The following is a 19,027-nucleotide window of genomic DNA, read 5'->3' on the forward strand; positions in this document are numbered from 1 at the left end:
CCTCATCATTAACAATCTTTAAACTTTACCTGTTCAAACTTTAAAATTCCAAGTCAAAACTGAGTGTACTCTAAAGAGTACAATCAACATGTTGACATCCTCATAATGAAAACCAAACATTCTGCTGGTGGTAGTCGTGCGGGTTGAGTTTTGGCCTGGTCCTCCTGCGTTGCGCACCATCCTGCGTTGCGCACGCATGCGTCAGGGAGGCCTCCGAGCGCCGCTGACGCAGATCCGACCGGGAGACGCTCCTTTCACACTGAGCTGAGCACCGACAATCACGGCTTTTGTCAGGGAAGGGGGGGAGGGGGGGGGGGGGCATTTGCTGTCCCAGCGCACAGGAAGAAAACCTGTGTCTTCAAAAACAAGCGCACCCAGTGGGGTTATCAGTGGAGATCAGCCGGCCTCACGTCACCAGAGTGTGACGGAATACTAAGAGAAAGGACTGATAAAGTGGGATCAGGTCTTTAATTTGAATTTAAAGTGGATGTAAGAAGACTATCAGATTCTAGTAGAATGAATCAGATTAAAATAATGTGCAAAAAGCTGTGGATCTTTGAAACAATCCAATATCTCCACGTGTGTTTAATAAACTTTAAATTATTTTGACTGACTTTAAATTTTAAAGTCTGAGTCAAACAAGTACCTGCTATCAAAATTCTGCTTTTTAAAAGTTTATACTCCAGATTGGAATTCTGAGCAAATAATTGACCACCCAGAGCTGAGCCACAGAATGCACTTGTTCTTGGAAATTAAATATTAACCCAACCACAATGGTCAGAATGGGGCCCCAACGCATTGATTTGCATCACAGGGAAACGATGTTCAACTTTGTTTGTCATGCATACCTGGCAGGTCAGAGATTTTGCAAAATGAGGCCACTGTAAAATATTTACCAGACATCCAGAGATGATTTTATATGACCTTGATGACCCAAGCCTATAAACCCAGAGCCTTGCTCGATCAGTAAATGAATCGTGAAAGGAATTTTTATAGATCAGAGCCTCAACTAGTGAACGGCCCATTTTCATGCAGTAATCATTAACACCGGCAGCCTTGGTTGCAAATCAATTAATGTTTGGAGCAAAACTGAAAGGGATTCATTTTCATAAATTAAAAATAATTTTTTTTAGTTTTAGCAGCTAGTGAGTCAGCTATAGCTGGTGGAAAAGAACCCAGTTTGAGTTATTATTGCAAATATTAAATCTTTAAACATGGATTTTCATCTATTCAGTTCCTCTGAAGGTGAATTACAGCCTCACTGCGCCACCTCGTGGTCCATTAGAGACATAACCAATAGAATCCCACAGATGTAAAAACAAGCAACAAAACAGGAATCTTTTTGTAGATTTTTATTACTTTTTTGACAAATATATATGAAGGTTTTCCTATAAAGGAAACACTCTTTCAAAGATACGTTTACAGCAAAAAATCTTTCCTGCAAAGAGACAGGAAACATGAGAAATCATCCGAAGACAAGATGGATCTAACCATTTCTATTTGTGCCCAGGAAAGGTAAGGGTGCATTTTCAGAATTAGAATTCATTCAGGACAACTGTATAGAGGTCAGTCAACTCCAATGGGACACGATTCATCATCCATGTTATTGTGATACATCTGAACTGTTTGTTTTCTGCATCAAGGCACACAAGCTTTGATAACCGATGGAGCGTTGATTTTTTTTTGTTTGTTTGCCAAGACTCTGGTCCCATTGGGTCGTACAACTGTACAAACTACAGGATAAAAAACAAAAAACATATCATAGGACTTAGTTTGCAGGGTAACAAAGGAAAAAATTCAAGAACTTATATCAATAATGTACACGAAAATATTGAGTCCAGGCCTTGGATTAGGCTTGAGACGCTGATTCTTAATTCAATGGGGGTGACATCCGAGAAGCATTGCTTAAATCTACTAGTCCTGACAGGAAAGGGACTCCTACAGCGGGTGCAGCTCGGTGAGGGATCGTCTGTCCTGCTGCATGAACTCCTGTAAGCTTCTTTTACCCTGCTTGAAGCTGCTCTCCCTTCTTGAAAACGGCAAAATGACCAGAAGTCTGAGGAGAGTTTCGACGTTACTGAAACTTCTTATCTGAGACGTCTTGAGCGTGTCGAGGACAGTCTGGGGGAGGTAGCCCGCCATGGGGTCCAACCACTTCTCCTTCCATGACTTCATCTCGGGGTGAAGGGACGCCTGATCTGGTAAGTCCTCCTTGTACAGGCGGAACACCAGACCGCTCAGAACGCTGGTTTCTACTTTGGACATTGCGTAAGGCACAATCTCCAGACACCTCAAGGTATCCAGGACCTTGTCCGTGAAGAGGTCGTCAATTTCGGAAATCGAGTGCTCCACCGCTTTCACGCTGATGGATTCTTTGTAAAACTCGCTCAGCGGTTCTAGAAGCACCGAATGCAGCATGGTCACGTGGAGTTTAGACGCCAGCGCGACGGCTTCCTCGAACCAGGCCTTGTGGTGGGCGTCCACGTCGCTCTTCAGGTTATCGAGAGCCGCTTTCAAATCGGGCAAAATATTGACGGCATGTAACATATCTAAAGGCTTACCCTGAAGAGACTCACTCACTTTCTGAGTCACGCTAAGGATGTTCTTTTGCACCACCGCTGACAAGATGAACTCAAAGTTTCTAATGGCGTCGAAGAAGCGCGACGCTTGCTGCCGGTCTGGAGGACTCCCTTCTCTTTTGAGCTCGTTCAAACAGAGCATGACGGCTTCTGAGATCTCTAAGAGCACCTCGTGCATGTCGTGACTCTTCTGCCAGTTTCGAACCAGTTTGTCCCTCAGCTCGCTGCCCTTTCCCTCGTCGTGCCGGAACACGTGGATGATAACGTCTTCCAGTCTGTTCTGTCGCTCCGGGTCCCCCGTGAGCCAATGCAATAATTGGCCGATGAGGTTCGACCCGGTGGCGATTTCCTCAACGGGGGACGATCTGGCCAACCACACATTCAGGGACAAAGCGGAGCTGAACGTTCTGGTAGCCTGGGGGTATTTCTGAGCGATAGTTGAACTCACAGCCCTCATCTGAGCTCCTACTTTACCGACACTTAACAAGGACTGTCCTCTACAGTACTCCATGTTCAGCCCCCACTTCTCAGACAACGCTGTTTCAACGGCAACAGCGAGGACAAGCGGGTCTTCCCCAAACGGGATGAAAGCCAGTGTTTCTTCACACTGGATGTCCTCCTTGCTCAAGTATCGGATGCACAGCGGCACATAGTCCTCACCGTCAATCTTAACAGCTTGCTCAGTTATAAAGGTGAAGAACTGCGAGTCCCAGAGTTCCTTGAGCATTTCCTCACGCAGCTGCGGTTCGTAGAAGGACATGGTTTTTCTGGGCTCTTGAGCAACGTCCATCGCCGGTGTGTCGTCTTCTTCAGCCGGCTTCTCCGCACCATCGGCGGCAGGAGATTCTGATGGATCTGCTGGGTTTATTTCAAGAGCAAAAGTAGAAAGCAAAATCAAACAATGGCGTGGGATTATGCCCTCACTGGTTTGTTCAGAGTAAATAGACAAAGCCCTAAAGGAGGGTCTAGATCGGAGCAGTTTTCTGTCATCTATACACAATACAGGCTTAAACACGGTGCTTTTCTGACTAGATTAACATAAAGGAACTCACCACTGTCCAGCTTTAGTCTTTGTATAGCCTCCATCACCTACAGAAAGGTAACAGTGATCAGACGGGCTGTAAAATACGGTTATATTGTTTTATGTTAAAATGACTCCACAGAAAAGGGAAAAACAAAAATCTTTACCAGCGAAAGGAAGGAATCGATCTCCGGGTCGAGCTCCACACTCTTCTCAAAGACTTCCGGCAGCCTCTGCAACGTCGCGCTGTGAGACAGGAGGACCACTCGATCCAATACTTTGCCTTTGCACACAGTGTGTTTTAACAGGTCCCTCGTGGAGTTCAGAGTGGTCTTCATCAGGTCACACTCCATGCTGACACTCGGCAAAACGGCTACTTGTCTCAGCAGTAAGGTGACGGTGGGGTGGTTGGCTGACTCGGGGTGGGCTAGGGTTTCGGCGATGGACGTCGGAGGGGTTACATCCTGGTATTTTTCTCTCCACACAGAAGCCCAGGCGTTGATGTCTTGTTCTACCGCTTCGGGCTCGGGGAGATCCGTCAGGTAGAGACTGAACGGTTTGTCGGTAGACTCCGACAGCATGGGATTGCAGGAGGGGAGCAAAGAGAGAACCGATAAGGCCTTCAAGTGGCCGTCTGAGAAGCTGTACTTCATCTCATCGATGAGACTCCTGAGGAGGGGGACGCTCAGGTTCTCTCTGTAATATATCTCTGGGGATTCGTAATTGCTAGCTTCCTCCGAGAACCACACGTGTTCCGGAGCTACTTTGTTCGCCAACTGGAACGCCTGCTCGAACCAGGAGGAGTGAGCGGCGTTCACGTTCTCTAACATTTTGTCGAGGGTCGATATGATGGAGGGGATTTTTTCCACTTCGCAGAGAATGTCGGCGGGGTTTCCACAGCGAAACACCGTGCTGCAGTTACGAAGAGGAGCGCAAGCGTTCTTCAGAATCACGAGGGTGATGATGAAATCCACTTTTCTCAGAGCGGTGGACAGAACCTGCGCATGCATGGACTTGGAACCCACGGCGGTTGTGCTAACGGAATCTAAACAGCTGAGAACGCCCTCTAAAGTATCGACCAGTATGTCAAAGAAGTCTTCTCTCTTCTTCCACCTGGAGCAACACGTTTCTGGGATTTCTTCTAACGCCTCTCTCGGCATGTTGAGGAGCCCGTCGACGGCGTGGGCCAGCTGTCCCTCTAGATGAGGGGACTCATCAAAGAACAACAGCAGATCTTCTGTGATATCCAACATTTTTGCTACTGAGGGACACGGTACACTTCTCGCCAGCCAATGGGCGAGTCCACAAGACTCACTAGGTGTTTGGACAGCGAGGGGATAACCCTTGAGGAAATCCAAAGACATCTTCTTCAGGCTTTGATAACCTGAGCCCAGGGGCATGAAGGCTTGTCCTCGACACTGAGACATCGGCAGAGCCCAGTCTTCAGTGAGGACTTTAGCCAGCTTATTTGCTTGTGTTTCAACATGACTGCTTTCATCAAAGGGTAAGAACCCCATGAGCTCCACTTTGGGAGCAGATCCTCCGACGTACCTGACAAAAACAGGTAGATAGGTGTTCTCAACTATGTTCACAGGTTTGTCTATAATAAGAGAGAAGAACGGCGACAGCTGGATCTCCTTGAGGATGACGTCTCTGACTCCCTTGATGAGAAGGCTCATCGTTTCATCGCCGCTCATACGAGGTGCGCTTCGGCTCGGATTCCAAAACCAGTGGCAGGCGGACAGCTCCTGGACGATCGAAGTTCTGTCCTCTTCCGACAGCTCAGAGAAGCTGCTGTTCTTTTTCCCCAGGAGAGCAGCCACTTGGAATACCGTCGCGAAGCTCTGGCGATTATCTCCTGAATGTCCGTTCTCATCTACCAGCTTCACGTCTCCGTCCTCGATCTTCTCAGGAGATCGCTGGGTGCCAAGATCTTCCGTTTCCTCTTCGACAGAATCAACTAAACGGGTTAAGGGTCGGAATAAAATGACAACAAAAGAAGTTATGACCAATATTCAAACTACGGCTCACGAATCACGCGTCAAACAAATGTATAAGTTTAAAACATTCAAAACGTCCTATGTCGAACTGAATGGAATAAAGAACAGCACAAAGATATTTCATTTTCAAAGTGATCTAGTTTTGTACTCATTCTAGTCTAAAACTTTGATTTTTTATCTATTCTTTAAAAACCCTGTAAGGATGCCAATTTCTCAAAATGTGAAAGTGAAATGGGATCATTTTCACACTTGGAATGACTGAGTTCCTTTGTTCTCAATGGTATTTTGTCTACATATTTTCATAATATTTTCCTCTTTACATCACATTTTTTCTTTATATTTTCAATCATAATATAAAAAGTTTAAAAAAAGGTACATGTACAGTATATGTACAAAAAAAGTCATATTGAGTGCAGAATAAGCTGTTCTAAAACGGGTATGCTTCTCTTCTGCCCACTGACACACTGGATCAGACCTTCACTGGTCCACTTTAATTTAAATAAACAACGTCCTGCCAAAAAATATTCAAACGTCTGTTAAATAAGAAGTTTAATAGTTTGAACACAGGTAATCTCATCTTTGTGACGTCTTCTGATTTTAATTTATGACTGATGATGTGTCTGAACACTTTTGGGAACAACTGTTGTCGCACTTTCGATAACTCGACGAAGACGTAAGAAAATGTAATAAAAACAGGCGTCTCATCAACCGTACCTTCCATGTTGTTTTCAGGGTTCTTGATGAGACTTTTGGATTCCTTGTCCTGCAAAGAAATCCATGGAATTAGAATGTATTCGGATAATTAATATGATTCAGAGAAAATTGACCATTTTGCTCTTATGACTAAAAACACCTACCAGACAGATTCCCTCCAGGGCCTGGGGGGTGACCTTCAGACACTGGGTCACCATGCGGTCCAGGTCTCGGCTGAAGTCCGTGCTCACCTGCAGCATCGCCAGGCAGGGGGATCGGTCCGAGGGATTCGTGTTCCTTAAGTACTCTTGGAACTTTTTGTGGCGCATCACCACCCCGCAGTCCTCCAGCGCCGTGCTGGGCAGCACGGACATGATCCTCAGGAGGGCGTTGATGTTTCCAAAGTACTGCATGAGCGGCAGACGCAGCGTGTGAAAAATGGTGCCCGGTATGGTCACGGAAGCAACTTTGGTCTTCCACGTCACTCTCCAGCAGCACAGCTCCGTGAAGAAGTTGTCGGCGTCGGGAAGATCGCTGCTGTAGAGCGGAAGCTTCGACTTCAGGCTCTCGAACATGTAGCTCACGGTGACCGAACACGGAACCAGCGACAGGAAGTTGAGTGCTTCTTTGTGGTCCTCAGAGAAATGATCCTTAACGGCGGTGATGAGGTTATCTACTAGAGGCACGCTTAAGCTATCCTTGTAAAAGCTGACCGGTTTTATCATCCCGTCTCTTGGCAAAGCGCCTTCAGGCAGTTCGACCTGAACTCTCAGACTCTGTGCGATCGCACACGCCTCATCGAACCAGCTCTGGTGGAACACCTTCATGTTGGTTTTCACTCTGTTCAGCGTGGCCACGATGCCGTTGATTTGGCAAAGCTGTGAGGCGGCGCTGAAGTGGTCCTTCTGCAGAGCTGCGCTCAGCTCCCTGGTGAAGGACGAGGCGTTCTTCAAGGCCACCATGGCGATGATGAAGTCGAACTCCATCACCTTGCGGAGGAGTGCCCCGGCTTGTTCGGACACGAAGCTTTTCCATCTCTGCGGGTTGTTCTTGAATCTCTCCAGACAGTCCACCAACGCCTCCAGCATCTGGACGAACACCTCGTACGAGTCGTGCTTCTCCTGCCAGACGCCGCAGAACTTCCCCTGCAGCTCCTGGACCTTCTCGTAGCTTTCTCTCAGACCGACGGCGATCACATGGTCCAGCTGTTTCTGAAGGGTAACGCTGGTGCCGAAAAACATCATGACCTCTTCGAATATATCCAACGCTCTCTTCACGGCGGGTACCGGCAGAGATCTCGACCACCACGTGTTAAAAGAGTAGGAAGAGCAGTGCGTGCTGATAGCCAGAGGATACTTCTCCTGGACTTTGCAGGCGAAGGCTTTCAGCTTATAAGAAACATCGCCGGAGCCGAGGTACGCTTGACCTCTGCAGTTATTCAAGTCGAGATGCCACTTTTCTGTCACGATCTCCAGGAGACGCTGGACCATAGTGTCGCAATCCAGATCCGCCTCGAGGAATCCCAACAACTCCAACCGCATGACATCGAAACTGTCCACGAACCTCAAGAAGAGAGGAAGGTGGTCCTTCTCTCCCAGCTTCACCACACGATCGATGAACAGAGAGAAGAACGAACTCCCCACCTCCATGAGGATTCCCTCCCGCACGGCGTTCTCGCACACGGTGAGCACCTCTTTCATCTCAGACTTGGTCACGTACTCAACCTCTCCGTCCTGAGCGGACGCGTCACCGTGGTTCCTGCTCTGGCTGCCGTAGGCGGCCGTCACCGTGGCCTGCAGAGCGGATTTAAGAGCCTCTCGATCCGTCTCGGCACACTTCATCTCCACCAGCCTCTCAGCATCCATCTCCAGGTTTATGAGCTGCAGCTCTTCTTCAGTATCCTTTTCAGCGTGGTTCCCATGTGACGCCACTGAAATGACAACAAGGGGAAAAACAAACACATTAAGCACACTAGAGAGTGTGCTACTTCCCAAGAATGTAGTATAAATATATTGTGTATGCAGGATTTATGATATAACCAAAGTTTATCATGAGTCATATCATCATCACCAAACCTGCTCTTATTCTGTGATTATTATAATTAACATCATGACAATAAACTGATTTTACTACCGTTTAGCTACAGTATTTTCTGCACTATAAGACGCACCTGAAAGCCATTAATTTTCTCAAAAGCCGACAGTGTTCCTTATAGATGAAAACAGCTTTAAAATTAGGCCTTATAGTCCAGTGCGCCTTATAGTGCAGAAAATACTGTATTCTCATGCTGGTTACACGAGGCGCTATCCGTGTGATGGATCATGTCCTCTTACCTTTGGGAGGCTTCTCCTTAGCGTTGTCATCCTGAAACACAAATTTAATGCAATTTTAAGAAGAATATACATTTTCTGTTTACGAAGACAACATTTTAACTCTAGTTATCCAAAGTTGTTTAAATTAACCCATTGGACTTTTAAGAAAGTTCCTTGATAACGTTTCGCTTCTCATGCAAAAGGCTTCTTCAGTTCTGGTGCTTGTTGGTCTCGTCTCAGCTTCTTAACGTAAATGTTTTCAAGGAACTTTCTTAAACTCCAGTGGATTTATTTAAACAGCTTTGGTTAATGCTGACCTGGATAAACGAGAACCCACACAGACGACACTCTAGACGTGAAAACAGACTCACAATCTGCAGCAGCTGCAGGATGTCTGGATGTTTCTGGACGTATAACTCCACCATCTCTTCAACGCTGAAATGGACATCCTGGTTGACGTAGATGTACGCCATGCTGCAGCGTCTTTGTTCATCTGGTGTGGCTTTCAGGTAGGAGTGGCATCGCTCCAGTACCATATGGTACTGCCCGTACACGTCCGCTTCTGCGTTTACACATGGAACGGTACCCAACACCCTCAGCAAGCTCTGCACGTTTGGGTAAAAGCCAATATCAGGAATCTTGAGCGTGGCGAACACGGTGGTGGGGAGGATCCGACGCTTGCTGGCGTGTCTCCACTTCACCTCCCACGAACCGAGCTCTTCGTAAAACGTGTCGGGCCTGGCCAGGTTGTTCAAGTTGGCGTCGGCCACTTTATCCCTGCGGATGCTGAAATTGTGGTCGGCCATGTACGACGGCACCAACGAAAGCCAGCGGAGGATCCTCACCATCTCCGTGCTGAAGACTCTTTTCACCTCTGCGACCAGATACTGCAGGATGGGCCGGCTCAGGCTCTCGCGGTAAAAGTCGTCCAACGGCATTTCGGCCGCCTCCCCTTGAGCCATCTCCGGTTTGGTGACCTCCACCCCCAGCTTCTTTGCTCTTCCCACCGCATCTGAAAACCACTTCCTGTGCAACACGGCGATATCTTGTTGGTATTTGCTTACCAGCTTTAAGGCATTGGAAATTGTGTACTGCAAGGTACTGCTGATGCTGATTATTCCCCTGAGACTGGAGTTGAGTATGCTCACACAACAGAGAGTGTTCTTCAGAACAACCAGTGTGATGATGAAGTTGAAATTCTTCATAATGGGCTTGAGCTTGGCCATCTGCTGGGCGGTATCTTCATCGACTTTGGAAATCATCTCATTGATGCAGTTCAAGAACGGCTCCAGAATTTCCAGCATGGTCTGGAACGCGTCGGTTCCGTGTTCCCAGTTCTCACTGGCAGCGGCCTTCACTCGCTCCGCTTCCCCTTTGACGTGACCGTACGTCATCTGGATCTTTCCCTCCAGTCTTTTCCACAGTTCTGGGGTTCTCCTGAGTAACGACGCCACCTCTTCTACAGTGTCTGCAACGTTTTGAATGGAGGGCACGGGCATGCAGCGGATAATCCATATGTTGAAGGCATACGGGTCACTGGGAGACAAAACCACTTGAGGAAACTCCTGCAGGATCCTGCAGGTGAGGTCTCGCATTTTCTGACACATGCCACCTGTGACCAGGTAGCTCAGTCCTCTGCAGTGCTCCATCCTCAACCCCCACTTGTTTCGCAACTCAGACAGAAGCATATAAAATAAATTCTCTGAATCTAAGTCACACGGTAAGAACCCGATGAGGTGCTTTTGTGGGAACCCGTCGACCGTGACGGACCTGATGAAAATTGGGATCTGATCCTTTCCCTCTATGCTTGTCGCGTCCTGAAGCAGGACGGAGAAGAATCGTGCCAGTCGGAGGCTGTTTTGGATCTCCTCCCTCATCAGGTCTTCGCTGAACTGGAGGATTTCCTTCTTGTCGATTTTTTCCACACAGATGCGATTGAGAGCTTGCTGACCTCTGGCGCCGCCGATCGGCTCGTCGGTGTTGATGTTAACGCCGTTGATGCTGAACCCGGTCAGCGCAAGGATTTCCTTGAAATAAACTTTCAGGGTTTCTTTTGCTTTGGAGCCGGCTGTGTCCCCCTGGGTTTGGTTATCGTTTTGAAGTTGGGGTGTCGCACTGTTCTCTGCAGAAACTTCTGTCATTTCTTGAGGTACTTCTGCTTCAGTTGCTTCTAATTGGGTAGAAAAACAACGGATTAAAATGCTGAAATGACTACAACTTAAAACATTTACAAACAAAGAATGAAATAATTTACTGCACCTTTTGTTTTCTTCACAGAAGTCGGTTCTTCTTCCGACTAAGAAGGAAAAGATAATTACAGATTTGAATTGTGTGCTTTAATGCCTGATTAAAAAAAGAAAAGAAAAGCTGAACTCTTTAAACATAAAACACTTACAGGATCTCTGGCTCTCTTTCTGTTGCAGGACGATTGATTATTCACAGGCATTGCAAAGTCAAATATTGTTGGAACAGCGTCTTCGCTTAAGACACAGATAGAGGCACTCTGAAAAAGGAAAAACCCTGGGTCACACTTCTGCTTTTCCTCTACATACTGCATGAAATACTGAGTTTTCACCAAGTTCACAGTAGTCATGAGTGGAATTCTGCTGAACTGCATTAAATCTACATATTGCAAACGAGTACTTCTAATATTAGACAACAGATCCGCTTCTCACCTGATGAGAGATCATAGAGGGCTCAAAGTGCTTTGAGCAAAGTCTGTAGAGCCCATGCAGCTGCTCTGGAGGCTCTGATGCCAAATCTTGGCGACAGCAGTTAACCAACCACTGATTGCAGCTGAAAAACATGGGAAAGAAAAGGCATAAAGTGTTTGGTCACACAGCTTAATGGTTAATATAGACAACAAATCAAAGATACATAAATCTTCTATATCATAAATGCAATAAATGATGACTAAACAGACATAAATTGCCAAAGAGTGAAAAAATGTTTGCTTGTGTTTCAAGTGCGTGTTCCAACCCATTTATGGTGAGGGCACCAATGATGTTTGGATAATGCGAGAATGATTTTGATGTATTAGTGTCCATAAAGATTTGGCACAATCTTCATACTGAAGTTGCTGGACATGGAGATTTCACACCGTGGCTCAGACGATTTCACTATTTGTGTAGCATGTCGATTGGATCAGGCTGAATCCAATAACATGTCATGATAGCAACTCCTCAATCACAAGACAGAACATCACAAGATAGCAGAGTTAACAATGGAATTTGGAATCACATTGGTGACATTATTAGTTTGATAACTGCAGTGAATTTGTCTGGGCCACAAACCCAGAAGCAAAAATTGTAATTGTCCTTCTACTACAATGGTAAAGAATCAGATCTAAAAAAATATTCTGGATCCAGCAGATGATCTTGATCACCACCAAATCTAACGGATTTCTCCTTCACTTACCTATCAGAAAAAAAGAAACATTTAAAAAAATGCTGTAACCAGATCTGTTCATAGCTCTAATTCTGCTAACAGACGAGAAAACATGTTTTTCTTCTAACCACTTCCTGGAAAAAAAAAAAAAATCTTTAATAAAACTTACATCAATTTTCTGCTCGTCTTCATTGTTTTTTTAATCTAGAAACATTTTTATAAACATCCGTGTACTCCTTTAACATTTCCCCATCTGTAAATGTCTTTTATGGGTTTCTAAATTTCACACTACTCTATTGTCAGTGAACTATTTGTCGCTCACTATCGATCGCTCACACCAGGCTTCCCTTCTGTCTGTCATCCTCCAGCAAGTTTCTCAACGTGACAACATCCAGCCTCTGAGTGTCATTTTATCTTTACACTTTAACAACTGCACCTGAGCTGGTCTAAATGAGGTACACATGTTTATTTTTTTAGGCGATTCTCAATTAAAAACTTTTTTTTGATAATAGATTTTTTGACGCATGTACAGCAGCATGTTATCACCCACTATTATGCTGGAACTCTGTGATAGTAGGTAAGCATTATGGTAGAGCTGCTCTAACTCTTTAATAAATAGTTAAATCATGAAAAACCATAGTTTTACATAAGGGGGTGTACCCAACACTTTAAAAGTTCCAGATCTGTGCTTTGTTCTTGGTGTAGTCGGTTCAGGTATGATAAAGCAGACGCAGAGAACTTTATCAAGAATGAAGGACAACAGTATTTACATATGGCGACATATGCAGACTGAGACACAAATATTGATCCCTGCCTCTAAAAATACTGCTTGTCTGCAAAATAGTCAATTGCTATGATTATGCAATTCACTGCTAAGACATTTACGTTCTAATGAAATGAAATCCTGGAATGTCTCCATTCACCTCAGGTGGTAATGATAGTTATTTGCATGTGCATGCTGCAGCCCTAACGCAAGGAGGACATGTTATGCAGGTTTAAAAGCAGATAGTGCAAACAGAAAAAAAAACTCTTTGTGAGGCTGGAAGCGAAGTCACATGTTGAGATCGATTGTCCCAACCGACAATAAATCGATAAATTCGATTTTACGAATCATAATTTTGCACAAGATTACAGGAATTTTTTAAAGTGAGATAAAACAGGGACCCATGGAGAGGCAGCTGAAGGCGCCAGACTAGTAGTTCATGAGACACATAATAGAAAAGGTCGATTACAATTTTAAATTATTTAATTGCTTGATTGTGATGCAAAACGATGAACTTTGAATAATATAATATTAAATTTAGCGGAATAGTTTTCTAAATGGGAGGCGTTTCATTCGTGCTAAGCCCGCGTCAGTCATAATTACCAGCGTCGCTACATTAGCGAGTGTCGCGTATCGATAGCGATAGAAATTAGCTTACAGAACAGAAAGTTTTAAACTTTAATTTCCTTTGGTTTGTGCAATGCCTCGACGCTCAGGACAAACAGATGGAGTCACTATTAGTGCATTTGTGTCGAACTCCGAGGCTGAATGAGTGAACGGAATGTTTTTCACGCCGACTTTTCTTTGAGGAGTATCGCTGGTCTGCGCCATTTTCGACGGACTTGTGCTAATGCCAACATGATGTTAAGCTAGCGCCAGTGCTAACGATGGAAAGCTAACAGCTTCATATCGCATGCTAAGTGGCTAATTTTTAATTATATCTCAATGAAATAATCGCACTTACCGCTCCGGGTCCAAAGGAAAGCTGAAAAGAGCTACGGAGTTTTCTGATTCCCCTTGTTGGGAATTACAATTCGCTGCGGCGCAGCAGTCAGTCATCTTGGCAAAGTAGGTAGCTAGCAAGTTAGCTAGCTTAGCTGTTGGTTGCAAGCTGGAAAGCCTACTATGAGAAAACCTGCAGGAGTCTACCGCGTCATGCCTTCACCGAAGCCTTGAGCCGACACAGTGGACTTTCAGTGTTATTTTCGCCCAATATCTCCTTAACAAACTAAGAACATATTAATTCCATGCTATGAAAAGTTAATGTTGCGTGGTGCGCTAACAGTCGCCGACAGCGTGTTATCCCATCAACCAGGAACTGGGTTGTGCAACGAGGACGTGCGCCGCTAGAGGGCAGAACCGAGCCGTCCGTCCGCTCACTTTCATTGTCAATAAGTCACTTTTTTCTCTGTCGAACAATGATGGCGCAACATGACCAGAGGTACCCAGAGTCACAATGCCAGCTCGTTCATGTCTATCCTTGTTTTAATAAAATGATTGATCACAACGTTTGTGTAATCATGGACCTCATGTTATTTACTCAGATGTTATATAAGATGACGAAAAGTTTTGTCTTTTTGACAATTAAACTTATTCAAGTTTTAAAAAAAATATATATATAAATTATCTCAATTTAATAATTATTAGTAATTTCTATGGATTTTTAATTGATTGTTGGCATCTTAAACTGCAGAACTGTTTTATTTGTAGTATGCCACTTTGGATTTTGCAGATCCATTATCTAAATTCACTTCCTTTCTTTGATTTTTGTTGCTATTTTCAACAATTAAGAATATATATTTTAAACTATTTGTGTTTGTGAATTATAATACAGTACTTCTGATGGAGATCCTCTTCCTCCACAATAGAAACGGTCAGGAACATTTCAACTAAAAAAATACCTGACGATTGATGTGATTCACTACAGCTAGCGAAAGTAAGATTCATGTTAATCCTTCAAAATATCAAGTTTCATCAACACAAAAACCCATAATAAGTTATAAAGAGTAACACAAATTGAAAATTTAAATTATATTCTTTCTCATTCATTCTGTTGTTTAAAAAACATGAAATACTGCTTCTGATAAATGATGACAAATGTTTACCAAACTGAAAAGACTAGCTGTTTATTAACACACAGGAAGGTACCGACCTTATCAAATTGTTACATCTGAACAGTGTACTGGATGACTCAGTAAAAACAAGGCTTACCTTTAAAACTTAAGCCTTTCAAACATTTAACAATTCAAAATGTATTTGTAGAAGAAGAAGAACAGAAGGAACAAAATACAACATAAGGAGAAATCAGTCCATTTGCAGAAGTCAATACTATCAGGAGTTCAGCATGAATGACAAGAAGCAAAAGTTCAGGTCTGGTTTTCATCACTGAGTCTATCACACATTTTAGTTCAGCTCATTATTTACACTTCAGCACATATAAAAAAGATTCAGGATGCTACATCAGCATGAAGGTGAAGAACTGTCCCCCCAAAAAACATTTAAAAAGTTTGAACAAATAATCAAAAAAGCTGTGGATTATCAATGTGGAGGTGAGCCACCATATCATGACTCATCATAGCCTGTCTGGGTATGTCTTTATGTAATCCTCCACTAATGCATCCAGATCATATCCAATATCATAGTTAATGTTCAAAAAAGCCAGACTTTTTGACTTGAACCTGTCAGGCGTGTTCTCCATGTACATCTGAAAGCGCTTATAAGCCACATTACAGCCATTCTCCAGAGCCAGGGTAGGCAGGACGCCAACCAGCCTCAGGACTGCAAGCATGTTTGGGAAGAACTTCACGTCAGCCAGCTGCAGCGTTTGGTGAAGACTGGATGGTGTAATCTCTCCTTTGACCTTTTTGCTCCATTTCACCCACCAGCAGTGCAGTTCGGCAGAGAGGGATGCTGCATTGGGGATGTCAGTTTTGAACAGTTGGACGCTCTCTTCTTCAGGTTCTGCAGACTTTTGATGCTCAATGACAGCAGGGACCAGTGAGAGACACCTCAGAGCCCTCAGGTGGTTCTCCGAGAACAGGTTGTTTATTTCTTTGATGATGTGGTTCACCACAGGAACAGACAGGTGATCTTTGTAGTAAATCTCTGGTCGAATGATTCCAGATTGAGACTGATGCTTTCTCAAAACTGAACGAGGAACCTTAACTGGGATCTCCATGGCTGTAGCGAGGTTGACCGCCTCATCGGTCCAGAACTCGTGGTACACGTCGATGTTGTCAGACACTTCCTGAAGGGAGTGCAATACCGCTTTTAAACTGGTTGTAGCAAAGTGTGTATCGATCACAGTCCCTTGCACATTCTTCCCAAATGCCTGCGTCAGCGTCATAATATTTTTCAACACCACCAGCGCCATGATGAACTCAAAATTAGCCAGTGCTCTTGAAATCTCTAGGGCGCCGTGTGTGACCTCATCGCTCCATCGCATGTCCTCATTGTCGTGCACGCTGTCCACACAGAGCAGCAATGCTTCTAGGATTTCCGCCGCCACCTCAAACGTGTCATTTCGTCCTGTCCAGCTGGTTTGACAGATCTCCCTCAGCTCTTTGGCTTTTCCCTCTCTGTCGGCAAAGAAAATGGAAATAGCATGTTCCAACTCCAGCTGCAGTAAAGAGGACTGACTGAAAAATGAATCGATCTTCTTTAAGATTGACAGGACAAGCTGGACCCCCGACAAAGCCATGCCGTTTGCCAATGACGCATTCAACGTACAAGTAGATTTCAGCGTCAACATTGCCATCGGGTACCTCTCCACCACTTTGGTAGAAAATGTTTTAAATTTACTGAAATGCGTCCCAGAACAGGAGTGTGCTTGACCTCTACATTTTTCCATATCCAAGCCCCATTTGTCGGTGATTTCAGACAGAATTTTCTCCGCCAAGTCATCTCCATCTCCTTCAAAGGACACAAATCCCAAAAACCTCTCCTTCTGGCAGTCAGACTGGTCCATAAAACGGATGAAAACAGGGAGGCACCATTCTCCTGAGATCTTCACCAAATTTTCAGTAAGTAAAGAGAAAAAGCCATTTTGTTTGACTTCCTCCGTCAGCTTACTGTGGATGTGTTTCTCAAACACCTCAATCATTTGATTGAGGCAAGTTAAGGAGCAGCACTCCTTGTTCTCATCGTACCGTTTCTTGAGGGCTTGATCTCCACAAGTCATGCGATATTCTAGCAACGCCTGAAAGTTACTTGACTTGAAGCCATCCTGTTTATCGTCACCAGGCTTTGTTGGAGGAATGTTTTGCTCTCCCAACAGTATAATGACTTCAAATAATGACTTCAGATACTCCTTGTACTCATCTTCCTCTGAGAGTGATTGGATGTCTTCCTTGGACATCTCTGGTTGAGACTTTTTGATTTCTAAAAGTAAAAATTTGCAAGATTCAGAATCATTGAACAAAAATTAATTTTGTGAAAATGCAATTGGTGAAAGTGATTTGTTTCAGGGCTGAGTAATGAACATGTGTGTGTCGATACTTACTTTTTCTCCCCTTAACCTCTGTCTCATCCTTGGTATAAATAAAGAAATATTTTAAAAAAACAAAAAAACTTATCAGTTACTGAAATTTCAATTTCTTTTCACACATTTATAAACAGTTGAAATGTGCTTTACTCACCGTTTCTTTACAGCGCTTCACCTTCTCATTTTGAGTTTGGCTTTGGGCATCAAAAATTGTCGGTATGGCGTCCTCCTTCAACACTGACCTCTCAACGTCCTGCAGAAAATGTCAAGTCAGAAATGTTCATGAACTTAAGAATACAGACATTTATTTAAATACTACTCATTCTGATTAGTATTAAACAAATGTTTCCCATATAATATGCCATAATTTAGACTCAAGATCCTCTGTGTGTTCATAAATACAGCATGAAGATATGACAACACTGCTTACATTCTGAAATGATGTCGCTTCAAAGTGTTTCCCACAAATTCTGTAGCATCTGAACAACTGATCGGGTGGTTTATCCTGGAGATCTTGCCTCTGACATTTTTCAATCCACGTTTTAGACCTGAAAGAAAACAATATTTAAAGCAAATTTAGGGCTTTACTGGTTAGTGGTGAGGATCTTCTTCTCACTGTGACCAAAAAAAAAAAAAGCAAATACATCATCAGAATTCAGTCGTGTGATGAATGTGAGGATTATGGATTTGTGTTTCCATGCATCTTCCTCACGATGTATTCTTTAATCAAACGTGACTGCAGAAACAATCAGTACATCCTTCCACGCTAACGACATTTTGTAACGAGTTAATAACGAAAGATTGATTTTATACATACATATTGCTGAATAAATGGAGCATTTAACTTGTTTTATTCCAGTTTTGAACTGTACGCCTTGTCATCAAATAAAACCGCGACGGTGGAGTTTGTTAGCTTGAGAGCTTCCTGTTTGTTTAGCAAAAGCATTAGCATTAGTTACCTTTCTGGGTCATGCGGAAACCTGAAGAGTGGGCCCGGGTCAAATTTGCTACTGGAACAATTCGGAACAGCACAACAATTGTGCATTTTTACTGTGCGACAGTTTTGCAGTTTTCGCGCTGAAATCGTTTCAAGGCTAGCAAACAATATGGCTAACGCTATTAGCTGGTATTGTTTATCAAAAAGCAACAACTTCCGATTTTCGCCTTCAAAATAAAATATCTTGATATTATTTATCGTTTGTGTAGAAACATACTTCACACGTTTTGTCCGGGAAAAAAAACCGCTTACTGCAGACATTCAGTATCATATACTGTAAACCATTTGATACCACAGTATAAATAAAACGAATCCACATGAAATTAGAGATATTGGTTTTATTAAAATTGTTTGAACAGTGTGATGGTGCATGAAAATGTTTCTCAACACGTACCAACAAATTTATTTATTGATGATGATTAAACAGTTTGGAAGGGATATCAGTATTTTGAGCTTCACTTCTTTTACTAAAAAAAAACGTATTGATAACTTTGACAAGCCTTGTTAGGTTGTCAACTCAACATGCAATATAGCCAGAAACAAACATCTTTGTTGAATCATTTTTTCATAATATGGGATCATTTATTGCAAGTGGGGTCTTTTATTTTGAAGGTGCATTCCTTTCTTGAAACATGTTTGCTGTGCTTGATGAGTTTGATGACGTTCACGAGTTGAACCGCGCGCTTTTCGCTCTTTTCCCATAATGCTCTGCACTCTTTTGAAATTCCAAAGGTTGAAGATTCCCTGTTAACATATGGATATTTGGTCTTCAAGATTGACATATTTATACAC

The 19,027-nt window shown here is 43.7% G+C and overlaps 2 protein-coding genes across 6 annotated transcripts; both read right to left on the reverse strand.

Annotated features, from left to right (window-relative positions):
• Nucleotides 1-1,337: 1,337 nt before the first annotated feature.
• Nucleotides 1,338-14,145, reverse strand: si:dkey-250d21.1 (uncharacterized). 3 transcript variants are annotated; one of them, XM_068331616.1, is made up of 11 exons: nucleotides 13,720-14,145; nucleotides 11,281-11,401; nucleotides 11,001-11,108; nucleotides 10,865-10,901; nucleotides 8,977-10,772; nucleotides 8,627-8,657; nucleotides 6,458-8,223; nucleotides 6,315-6,363; nucleotides 3,768-5,560; nucleotides 3,632-3,668; nucleotides 1,338-3,437 (listed from the first exon to the last, which is right to left on the reverse strand). In XM_068331616.1, the coding sequence occupies exons 1-11, from the start codon at nucleotides 13,812-13,814 to the stop codon at nucleotides 1,939-1,941; spliced, it is 7,332 nt and encodes a 2,443-aa protein (XP_068187717.1). In that variant the 5' UTR covers nucleotides 13,815-14,145; the 3' UTR covers nucleotides 1,338-1,938. The 3 variants fall into 3 exon arrangements, with proteins under 3 accessions (XP_068187717.1, XP_068187718.1, XP_068187716.1); XM_068331617.1 differs by having other exon boundaries at nucleotides 1,338-3,434; nucleotides 8,977-10,775; XM_068331615.1 differs by having other exon boundaries at nucleotides 8,977-10,775.
• Nucleotides 14,146-14,882: 737 nt separating this feature from the next.
• thap12a (THAP domain containing 12a) lies at nucleotides 14,883-18,353 on the reverse strand. Of its 3 annotated transcripts, none has more exons than XM_068331513.1 (5): nucleotides 18,198-18,353; nucleotides 17,669-17,786; nucleotides 17,393-17,491; nucleotides 17,257-17,284; nucleotides 14,883-17,135 (listed from the first exon to the last, which is right to left on the reverse strand). In XM_068331513.1, exons 1-5 carry the CDS (start codon nucleotides 18,281-18,283, stop codon nucleotides 15,328-15,330), a joined length of 2,139 nt encoding a protein of 712 aa, XP_068187614.1. In that variant the 5' UTR covers nucleotides 18,284-18,353; the 3' UTR covers nucleotides 14,883-15,327. The 3 variants fall into 3 exon arrangements, with proteins under 3 accessions (XP_068187614.1, XP_068187615.1, XP_068187616.1); XM_068331514.1 differs by lacking the exon at nucleotides 18,198-18,353 and adding an exon at nucleotides 18,056-18,146; XM_068331515.1 differs by lacking the exon at nucleotides 18,198-18,353 and adding an exon at nucleotides 17,883-18,043.
• Nucleotides 18,354-19,027: the final 674 nt, after the last annotated feature.

This window comes from Antennarius striatus, chromosome 13 (genome assembly GCF_040054535.1).
Source record: "Antennarius striatus isolate MH-2024 chromosome 13, ASM4005453v1, whole genome shotgun sequence".
Lineage (NCBI taxonomy): Eukaryota > Metazoa > Chordata > Actinopteri > Lophiiformes > Antennariidae > Antennarius > Antennarius striatus.